The 11,435-nt window shown below is 46.1% G+C and overlaps 1 protein-coding gene across 1 annotated transcript; it reads left to right on the plus strand.

Moving 5' to 3' along the window:
- Positions 1-1,346: 1,346 nt before the first annotated feature.
- On the plus strand, positions 1,347-9,585 carry RPL26L1 (ribosomal protein L26 like 1). The gene is made up of 4 exons (XM_033180311.1): positions 1,347-1,407; positions 1,801-1,977; positions 8,032-8,172; positions 9,234-9,585. Exons 1-4 carry the CDS (start codon positions 1,354-1,356, stop codon positions 9,360-9,362), a joined length of 501 nt encoding a protein of 166 aa, XP_033036202.1. The 5' UTR covers positions 1,347-1,353; the 3' UTR covers positions 9,363-9,585.
- The last annotated feature ends 1,850 nt before the right edge of the window (positions 9,586-11,435 follow it).

The following is an 11,435-nucleotide window of genomic DNA, read 5'->3' on the forward strand; positions in this document are numbered from 1 at the left end:
GGGTTTGACTAACACCTAAGGACTGTTCTGAGGAGAACCTCTGACCTTTTCTGTGTGTGCACCGTCAGGCCAGCGTCTGCTCCTGGGTTGCTGATGGGAAATGACTTCCTTTCTTAGGACTGCCAAACGAAGAGGCACTTGGGTCCAGTCTGATTCTACAACCCCACTCTTCCAAACAGGGCTAAACAACTAGGGGGGAGTTTTGCAGAGCCAGGTGTTTGATTCACAACAATCCTCAAGCATTAGCGCACCTCAAAATCTTGGGGGGTAGGGATGAGGGAAGAATGCTTGCTTTAAATTCAGATGTGTCCCATCCTACCACTGTCTGGTTTTGTGGGACGGTGGTGGAGCCTGAAAATCTGTAATTTGAACAGGCTTCTCCGTGATTCTGAAGAAGCCGCTCTATAGATGGCATTTGGAGAGCCTCATGATGTTTAAAACATGGGACAGGCGGGGCACAGTGACTAAAGCCTGTAATCTTATCACTTTGGGAGGCTGAGGCAGGAGGATCACTTGAACCCAGGAGTCCAAGACCAGCCTGGGCAACATAGTGAAACTCCATCTCTGCAAAAAATAAAAATAAAAAAATTAGCCAAGCTGGGCACAGTGGCTCACACCTGTAATCCCTGCACTTTGGGAGGCTGAGGCGGGCGGATCACAAGGTCAGGAGATCGAGACCATCTGGCTAACATGGTGAAACCCCGTATCTACTAAAAATACAAAAACTTAGCCGGGTGTGGTGGCGGGCACCTGTAGTCCCATCTGCTGGGGAGGCTGAGGCAGGAGAATGGCGTGAACCCAGGAGGCAGAGCTTTCAGTGAGCCGAGATCACGCCACTGCACTCCAGCCTGGGCGACAGAGTGAGACGCTGTCTCAAAAAAAAAATAAAAAATTAGCCAAGCGTGGTGGCGTACATCTGTAGTCCTAGCTACTTGGGAGGCTGAGGCAGGAGGATTGCTTGAGCCCGGGAGGCTGAGGCTGCAGTGTTTTGCACCGCTGCACCCCAGCCTGAGCGACAGAGTGAAACCCTATCTCAAAATACAAAATAAAAATTAAATAAAACACCAGACAATATATACGCCTAGACGACCTCTGTAGCCTCCTGTGCGGAGAAAAACGGGGGCAAAGAGAGTTTGCGGTAGGTGACACACTACTGACAGGTGTGCCTATTAAAAGAACACCAGTAAGCCTCTACTGCAGGCCCTACACAAGTAGGCCCTTGTCCTCACTGGCATCGCGCTCCCGGTGACCCTAGGAACGAGACACTGCGATCCCACCCCAAGCCGCATGGGGCGCTATTCTGCTTCGCTCTTACGGAAATGGGGCTTCGATGTCTTTCTGCGCTTGCGCGGCATGGAAACTCATTTCCGGCCTTGCGCACTCAGGGTCTGGGGCCTTGGTGGCCGGGTGAATGCGTGGAGGCTGGGGTTTTCTCGGACTCTGAAGCCCACTGCCCCGTTAGACCCTGCATGTGTGGCGGGGACACATGTCACCCCACAGCTCTCTTTGCGTGACCTCCCGACCACTCATTCCTGCCTAACCCTAGTATTCCTTCCTTAGCCTCAAGGTCCCAGTGCCACCCTCTCCCCACGACCCCTTTAGTCAGGCATGCGACCGCCACACGTCCCACTTTGTGTGATAGACCACTCGCATCTCTCTCTCCTCCCTCAGTTGCCTTTTCAGAGGTCACCTCCCCCGTAGAGCCTTTGTGCGGGGATGAGGAGGCGTGTCTTGGATCGAGAACAGGTCCCTGTAACCCACTGAGCGCCCCTTCATTCCGTCTCTCTCCGCCCTTTGTAGAGGGTCACCATGAAGTTCAATCCCTTCGTGACGTCGGACCGCAGCAAAAACCGGAAACGTCACTTCAATGCCCCCTCACATGTGCGCAGGAAGATCATGTCATCCCCGCTCTCCAAGGAGCTGCGGCAGAAGTACAATGTCCGCTCCATGCCCATCCGCAAGGACGACGAGGTCCAGGTACGTCTCCCTCCGGCTCTAGTGGCGCTCGGACACCTTTGCCTGAGAACGTCTCGGAGCAGTCACAGACTCACATGCCTCAGGACTCTGGCAAGTAGATGTGTTAGGCCAGAGATAGGATTCAGAGCCACCGGAGAGTGCCTGCGTTGCTTTAGAGCATTTAACTATTTAATAGTTATAGTAAAATTTAATAAAACAGTATGTCAGCCAAGCAAAAACCTGCTTTTTTGTTTGTTTTGTAGACATAGGGTCTTGCGATGTTGCCCAGGCTGGTCTCGGAACTCCTGACCTCAAGTTATCCTCCCACCTCAGCCTCCCAAAGCACTGGGATTACAGATGTGAGCCACCGTGCCCCACCAAAAATGCTTTTGATTTAAACTTCTGGCTGCTAGTTTGCCAAGTGTTGTTGCACAAGGTGGCTTGTTGAAGCAGACTTTGTAGGGGAAAGTGTTGCAGTGAGAGTAGTGTTCTAGTGTATTTGGGTGTAGTGGGATTGATGGACAGGGATTTGTGGGAGTTGGCCATGTGATAGCATTGGATTTGGCAGGAGAAATGGTCAAGATGCAGCGAGTCACTCTTTCATAATTTCTAAAAGAGTGGCCCATGTGAGAACGTGCAAGCCTTCTGTTCTCTGTGATTGGAGCTTAGAATACATGAAGGGGGAAGGGAGTTGGCCATGAGTGAAATAAACAGGGGCTGGATTCATTCCTCAAAGGAATATTTATGGAGCACTTACCAGACATTGTTCTAGAACAAGATTGACAAGGCCGGTGTTCTCATGGAGGTCATGTTTTAGAGCAGGGTTTCCTAGCCTCAGCGCTATTGATATCTTGGACTGGATAATTATTGTCGGGGGGTGGGGGGGGCTCTCCTGTGCGTTGTAGAATGTTTAGCAGCATCCCTGGCCTCTCCCCACTAGATGCCAGTGGCATTCCCTCCCTTCACAGTTGTGACAAGCAAAAATATTTCCAGATATTGCCAAATGCTCCCTGGGGGACAAAATCAACTCTTCCCTCACTCAGTTAAGAACTATTGTCTTAGAATGAAATGACATAAGGTGATGAGACCTGGTGTATCATCTGAGACACTGGGACTCTTTGAAGGTTTGGGGATATGTTAAGGAAGAAAAAATGTGGAGTTAAGCTGGGAATGTGACAGGAAGAGTGGAAAGAGTAGTTCAGAGATATGATCAGCAGTTTCAACCCCCTCTGCCCTGGATCCTTCCCATCAGACATGTTCTAGAATAGGGGAATTGCAAATACTTATAGGGGATAGTAAGGATAGCTCTCACTTCCCTTATTTAGGGAAGTGAGCTGAAAAGAAAATGGCAAACTGGAAAGCTCAAGCCTCACATATAGGATATAATCATCTACCTTGAGCCCGTGGGTGCCTGGGGGAAATGCAGGCCCATTGTTAAATTCTTGGATTTTCAAAGAGAGCTGGAAAATTTGGATTCACTTCCCTAGCCCCACATTTCCTTCCAGCTATTACTCTGTTCTCTATTCATAACCAACCTCCTCAAGAGAGCTATTTCCACTTCCTCATCTCCCATTCACTCTTGGATACTCTTCAGTCTATTCCCTGTGCCCACTGCATTATAGAACCTACTTTGGCATAGATCACCAATAACATCTTCGTGACTGAATCCAATGGACACATCTAGCATCTCTTTCTGCTCTGTGTTCTCTGTGTAGGTAGAGAATAGGTAATAATCCATTCTTAGAGCTTTAAGTGTGTGCTCTGTGCTAACAACTCCCTCTTTTATATCCTAGTCCAGACCACTTTAGACAACCTATACATCCGACTACCTACAACACAGACCTAAAGATCTGACTACCTACAGAACATCTCTATTTAGGTAGCCCATTGACATTTCAAGCTTCTTATCCAAGAGTACTCTTGATCCTAACACCCTCTGCCTCCAGAATCCAACTCTCCTTCCATCTTCCACATCTCTAGTAAGTGCCATTTGTATCTCCCCAGTTGCATATGCCCCTAAACCTTTGTTATCTTTAACAATGCTCCTTAACCCCCTCTTGTAATCCACCATCAAGGCTTGTTGATTCTACCTCCAAAGTAAGTCTTGAACCTATTTCCAGTCCAGTTCAAGGCAGCATTGCAGCTCCCTCTCTTACCTTTGTCCATTTTCCACAGAGTGGTATTATTTGCAAATCAGGTCCTATTTAAAACCTTTGACAGGCTGGGCATGATGGCTTATGCCTGTAATCCTAGCAGTTTGGGAGGCCGAGGCAGGTGGATCACCTGAGCTCAGGAGTTTGAGACTAGCCTGGGAAACATGGTGAAACTCCATCTCTACTAAAAATACAAAAAAATTACCCGGGCGTGGTGGTGCACACCTGTAATCCCAGCTACTTGGGAGGCTGAGGCATGAGAATCGCCTGAACCTGGGAGGCAGAGGTTGCAGTGAACCAAGATTGTGCCATTGCACTCCAGCCTGGGTGAGAGTGAGACTCTGTCTCAAAAAGAAAAAAAAAAAAGGCCAGGCACAGTGGCTCACGCCTGTAATCCCAGCACTTTGGGAGGCCGAGGCGAGCGGATCACGATGTCAGGAGATTGAGACCATCCTGGCTAACACGGTAAAACCCGTCTCTACTAAAAATATAAAAAATTAGCCGAGCGTGGTGGCGGGCGCCTGTAGTCCCAACTACCTGGGAGACTGAGGCAGGAGAATGGCATGAACTCGGGAGGCGGAGCTTGCAGTGAGCTGAGATTGCGCCACTGCATTCCAGCCTGGGTGACAAGCAAGACTCCATCTCAAAAAAAAAAAAAAAAAAAACTTTGGCAGTTTTATATCTGCCAAAACTGACCTGTGCATTTTACTGTATGTAAATGATGCCTCAGTTAAAAATAAAACGATTTCAAATTGTGTTTATTGCTGTGAAGAAAATATAAAGGATGCTACCATATTAATTAAAGGACCTGAAAAGGCTTCTCTGAGGAACTAATAAATTTAAGAGAAGACCTGAAATTAGCCAGGTGCTTACCAGTGGTGCCTGATGTGCTTATAAAATCTAAAATCATGGCCAGGCGCAATGGCTCACACCTATAATCCCAACACTTTGGGAGGTTGAGGTGGGTGAATCATCTGAGGTCAGGAGTTCAAGACCAGCCTGGCCAACATGGTGAAACCCCGTGTCTACTAGAAATACAAAAATTAACCAGGTGTGGTGGCACACGCCTGTAATCCCAACTACTCAGGAGGCTGAGGCAGGGGAATCGCTTTAACCTAGGAGGTGGAGGTTGCAGAGAGCCAAGATTATGCCACTGCACTCCAGCCTGGGCAACAGAGCGAGACTCCGTCTCAAAAAGAAATCCTGGCTCCACACCTACACATTTACCTGTAGTTCCACCCCTCCTTATTTTCTTTCCCTCCTGTTACAATAAAAGAAATATCCCAGGCCTGGTGCAGTGGCTCACGCCTGTAATCTCAGCACTTTGAGAGGCCTAGACGGGTGGATCACTTGAGGCCAGGAATTCGAGACCAGCCTGGCCAACATAGCGAAATTCTGTCTGTACTAGAAATACAAAAATTAGCTGGACATGATGGCACATGCCTATAATCCCAGCTACAAGGGAGGCTGAGGCAGTGAGATATCACTTGAACCCAGAAGGCGGGGGTTGCACTGAGCCAAGATCACACCACTGTACTCCAGCATGAGTAACACAGCAAGTCTCTGTCTCAAAAACACAAAAAAAGAAATATCCCTATTTCTGCCTAAGCCTAATTCATCTGCCGCTGGGTGCTGCTCCATTCTTCTCTTGGAGCTTTTTTGGTCCCTTTTTTCTCTGTAGTTTCTTTTACCCTCTTGCTCCATACTTGTTCCTTCCCATCAGCATTTAAACACAATCATGTTTTCCCTTCTTTAAAAATAAAAAAAGTTCCCTTAGCTTTCCATCCCCCTCCAACATCTATCCCCTTCTCGTCTTCAGAGCCAAGCTCCTTTGGACTGTCTTTTCTCACCTTCACCTTCTCACCTGGTACACTCATCACCTTACTGTAAATGGCTTCCATCCCACTGCTCACTGAAGGCGTTCCAGCCACAGCCACTGGTGATGACCTTGTTGTCAGATCTGTTAAATACCTTACCCTCTCTGTACTTGATGGTCCCGCAGAATTTGGCATTCTTCTCTTGGCTGCTCTAACACCACACTTGCATGGTTTTCCATTCTTTCTGGCCACATTAATTTCTCACAAGCTCTTCCAGAATGCTGGCTTTTCTCACATGTGTATATTCTGCCCTTTTCTCATACCATCAGCTCCTTGAGCAAAATGAAGCTTCTAATTGCCTCTCTGTGGATGACTCCCACGTCTCTATTGCTGGCCCAGTTGGCATTCCAGCTGTGTCTGAATTCTCTATTAGAACGTCCCCAGATGCCTCAGATTTAGCATGTTCCAAACTAAACTATTTCCTCCTAAAATATGGGGCTTCCCCTATGTTCCCTGCATCTGGCAAAGGCATTTCCATCTACCTGGTTGTCCAAGCCAGACTCTCAGTATCATCCTTCCCTCTTCATCCTCACCTCTCCAGTCCAGTCGATCAGCCCAGCCTCTGTGCATGGTGTTTAATAAGCTCTTGCAGCTGGGCATGGTGGCTCACACCTGTAATCCCAGCACTTTGGGAGGCCGAGGCAGGCGGATCACTTGAGGTCAAGAGTTCAAGACCAGCCTGGCCAATATGGTGAAACCCCATCTCTACTAAAAATACAAAAGTTAGCCGGGACTGCTGGCGTGTGCCCATAATCCCAGCTACTTGGGAGGCTGAGGTGGGAGAATCACTTGAACTTGGGAGTTGGAGGTTGCAGTGAGCCAAGATCATGCCATTGCAGTCCAGCCTGGGGGACAGAGCGAGACTCTGTCTCAAAAAAACATAAAATAAAATAAGCTCTTGCTTCCAAGGAAACCCTAATCTAGTTGGTTTTTTAATAGAGTAGATTTTTAGTACAGTAAAACAGTCCGTGAGATTTTAATTTTTTTTTCTGACTTTAAAATATTTGTATAAATGTAGAAATCTTGAAATTTAGAAGAATATAAATCTGGCCGGGCGCGGTGGCTCAAGCCTGTAATCCCAGCACTTTGGGAGGCCGAGACGGGTGGATCATGAGGTCAGGAGATCGAGACCATCCTGGTCTACACGGTGAAACCCCGTCTCTACTAAAAATACAAAAAACTAGCCGGGCGAGATGGCGGGCGCCTGTAGTCCCAGCTACTCAGGAGGCTGAGGCAGGAGAATGGCGTAAACCCAGGAGGCGGAGCTTGCAGTGAGCGGAGATCGCGCCACTGCACTCCAGCCTGGGCGACAGAGCGAGAGTCCGTCTCAAAAAAAAAAAAAAAAAAGAAGAATATAAATCTAAAAAACAGTCATCTGTAATCCTACTTCCTGCCTAATGGCAGCTGTTACCAATATTTATATATATTTTATCCCACCGTGTCATGCAATATATATGAAATGTGTGTGTATATATACATATATGTATGTATGTATATACATATATGTGCACATATGTAATATATATTATATATATACACATACACACATACAGGTTGAGTATCTCAAATTCAGAATATTCCAAAATCTGAAACTTTGAGTGTCAATGTGATGGTCAAAGGAAGTGGTCTTTGGAGCTTTTGGGATTTCAGATTTTCAGATTTGTGGTGCTTAGTGAGTAATGCAGATATTCCAAAATCCCAAAAACCCTAAATCCAAAACACTTCTGGTCTCAAGCATTTTGAATAAGGGATACTTGACGTATATATACATATAGTTCAGAGTGTATTCTATATGTAGTTTTGTATTCTCCTTCTTTCTCTAAAGCTCATATCGCACATTTCTGTGGGATTCAGGTAAAAAAATCTCCACCCAGCCATAACACAACATAGATTTATACCAGACAAGTAGCTAATTTTTGACTGCCAGGATTAAGCTGCTTTTGTGCAAAGTTATATGTTTAGCCCATGTGTTCCTGATGGTTAGCTTCCTCATTATGATCATGCATTACAAAAGGAGGGGGATTCACTTTTGTATTTTCTCTTAGGTAGTTCGAGGACACTACAAAGGTCAGCAAATTGGCAAGGTAGTCCAGGTGTACAGAAAGAAATATGTCATCTACATCGAGCGGGTGCAGCGTGAGAAGGCCAACGGCACAACCGTCCATGTGGGCATTCACCCAAGCAAGGTATGATCAAGGACTGAGTGGCAATAGCAGCCATGGAGTGTGTCAATACTGTTAAAAGTTATTGGTGTTTGGTACTCCCTGCACAGGTGGCTGAGGCAGGCCACGTGGACTTGATTGATTCAGTAGCTTTGTGATATCATCAAGGATCCAGATTTTTCTTCTCTTTTCTATTTTGCCTTTCTTGGTGATGGTGTCCTTTTTTTTTTTTTCTGAGACGGACTCTCACTCTGTCACCAGGCTGGAATGCAGTGGCACGATCTCGGCTCACTGCAACCTCTGCCTCAGCCTCCCGAGTAGCTGGGACTCCAGGCACCCACCATCACGCCCAGCTAATTTTTATGTTTTTAGCAGAGACGGGGTTTCACCATGTTAGCCAGCATGGTCTCGATCTCTTGATCTCGTGATCCACCTGCCTTGGCCTCCCAAAGTGCTGGGATTACAGGCGTGAGCCACTGCACCCGGCTGATGGCTGTCTAAGCTGGTTGCAAGAGGCTTCCAAGTGTTCCAGGCATCACTTCCTCCAACATATAATATTTAGAGGGATAAGAGAGAATATATCTTCCTGTAGCCCTTATGCCTACCTAGTGGAACTGCTACTTCTCCTTTGTGTTCCTATTTTATATTGTGTTATAGGATCTGTTTTCCTTCCAGAGTTTCAGTTCCTTAAAAGTTGAATGACTGGCTGGGTGCAATGGCTCTTTCCTGTAATCCCAGCACGTTGGGAGGCCGAGGCGGGCGGATCACGAGGTCAGGAGACCATCCTAACATGGTGAAACCCCGTCTCTACTAAAAATACAAAAAAATTAGCAGGGCATGGTGGCGGGCGCCTGTAGTCCCAGCTACTCGGGAGGCTGAGTCAGGAAAATAGCGCAAACTCAGGAGGCGGAGCTTGCAGTGAGCCGAGATCACGCCACTGCACTCCAGCCTGGGTGACACAGCAAGACTCTGTCTCAAAAAAAAAAAAAAAAGGCTGAATGGCTGAGGTCTGTCTTATGATGTCTATATTGCTCAATAGCTGGTGGCGATGTGTCAATAAAGATCTGTTTTCTCACTCCCAACAGGTGGTTATCACCAGGCTAAAACTGGACAAGGATCGGAAAAAAATTATTGAACGCAAAGCCAAGTCTCGACAAGTCGGAAAAGAGAAAGGCAAATATAAGGAAGAACTTATGGAGAAAATGCAGGAATAAATAGCACCTGTTGTGCAACCACGGTTTAACCGGAGATTTTGAGGCTAGTGTTTCTTTCGAACTTTTCAGAATGTCTCTGGAATATTTCATTTCCTGTTTTGCTACCTGTGGCTCTGTAAATCTACTTTTGCAATTTTAATTAATAATTTTATGATTAAAAATGGGAAATGCTTCCTAATTCCAAATAGTATTTGCATTGTTTTATAAATAAATTCCACTTACTGGCCAGGCGCAGTGGCTCACAACTGTAATCCAGCACTTTGGGAGGCCGAGGCGGGTGGATCGCAAGGTCAGGAGACCGAGACCATCCTGACCATTTATTATTCATAAATAAATAAATAAATAAATAAAATAAATTCCACTTACTATCAATTCCCCTTTGCCAGTCTTTTCCTATTTAATGTGTGGAATAGCAAAATCGCAGGGATAGAGTGAAATGGCCCTCCTCTTGCCGGGACCCTTGTGCCGATAGAGTAGAATGGGCAGGGCTCTAGTCCTGAAAAAAGAAATATATAGATATAGAATAGATATAGATATAGAATACATATACATTCTATATCTATAGAAATATATAACATATAAAATAGAATATATATGTATTTATATAGAAATACATACAGATAGATGATTGATAGATAGATGGATAGAGATAGATAGATAGATAGATAGATAGAGACAGGTCTCATCATCTTGCCCAGGCTGGTCTTGAACTCCTAGGCTCAAATGATCCTCCTGGGTGCCTCTCAAAGTGTTGGGATTACAGGCATGAGCCACCATGCTCTGGTCCTTGATGGAGGGATTTGCACCACTCAGTAGCAGTCATAAGGTGCACTGGCGCACTCAGGGCCCCACTGACACATCGCAGGCCTGACAGATTGCTCTCTGGCCTCCTGACTTGTGCTTCCCCAGCTTTCTCTCCAAGTGCCAACTAAACCAAATCATGTAGCAGCTCCCTGACCAGGCTCATCTTCCCAAAGTTTTGACTTTGCAGTTGCCATTTTCATGTGACTGAAATGCCCCTTTTCCTCTGGAACTAACTTGAGAAACTGGCAGCCTACAGGAAAGATTTAACTGAGATACTGTTTTTCCCTATATTTTATAATTTTAAAAAATTTCCAACATTTAAAATGTGGGAGACTCCACAGAGAATCACCTGCTTCACCTGGCTGCACGGGGCTCTCCCTGTTTTGCAGTATAAAGTGCAGCCGAGGGCTTAGCGGTTCCCTATCCCACCTGTGTTGCTTCCACAGGCTTCTTGCCTGGCCTCCACTGGCCTCTGCATTAGACTCTTGATCTAACTTTCATTCTTCAAAATTTAGTTCCTTTGGCCAGGCACAGTGACTCATGCCTGTAATCTCAGAACTTTTGGACACTTGTGGGAGGATGGCTCGAGCCCAAGAGTTTAAGACCAGCCTGGTTAACTACTGAGACCCCACCGCTACAAAAAAATAATAATAATAGTAGTAATAATAAATAATATTTTAATTAGAAAAAAAGATTTGGTTCCTTTGAGAGGTATGTAGTGAATAAAGATTTTTTAAAAATTTATCTCCAGGGCCACATTCAAAATCCTGTCCCTGTGGGAAAAAAAAAATTTTTTTTTTGCAGCCAGTAGTGCTGCTTAGTGAGAACAACATTATCACCAGCCGTCGAGGTCTAATCCCAGCTCTGCCACTGAGCAGTCATCAGCCTTTGAGCAAGTTACTCATCTCTGGACTTGCAAACAGATGATAATAATACCTGCTCTGCCTTCCTATCTCATCAAAAATGCAAAGATAAAATGGCAAAAAACAGAGTCTCCCTCTTGCTTAGGCTGGAGTGTGGTGGCACTATCTCGGCTCACTGCAACCTCTACTTGCTGGGTTCAAGTGAACCTCCTGCCTCAGCCTCTCAAGTAGCTGGGATTACAGGCGTCTGCCACCACGGGGTTTCACCATGTTAGTTAGGTTGGTCTCGAACTCCTGACCTCAAGTGATCTGCCTGCCTCAGCCTCCCAAAGTGCTGCGATTATAGGCATGAACCACTGCACCTGTCCTAAAAAAAATTTAAGAGAGGGTCTTGCTCTGTCACCCA

This window comes from Trachypithecus francoisi, unplaced genomic scaffold (assembly GCF_009764315.1).
Source record: "Trachypithecus francoisi isolate TF-2019V2 unplaced genomic scaffold, Tfra_2.0 Lachesis_group2, whole genome shotgun sequence".
Classification (NCBI taxonomy): Eukaryota; Metazoa; Chordata; class Mammalia; order Primates; family Cercopithecidae; genus Trachypithecus; species Trachypithecus francoisi.

Coding starts and splice junctions, on each gene's coding strand:
- RPL26L1 (XM_033180311.1), top strand. CDS start 1,354: ATGGAAACTCATTTCCGGCCTTGCGCACTCAGGGTCTGGGGCCTTGGT. Junction 1,408..1,800: donor TCTGGGGCCTTGGTGGCCGG/GTGAATGCGTGG, acceptor CGCCCTTTGTAG/AGGGTCACCATGAAGTTCAA. Junction 8,173..9,233: donor TGGGCATTCACCCAAGCAAG/GTATGATCAAGG, acceptor CACTCCCAACAG/GTGGTTATCACCAGGCTAAA.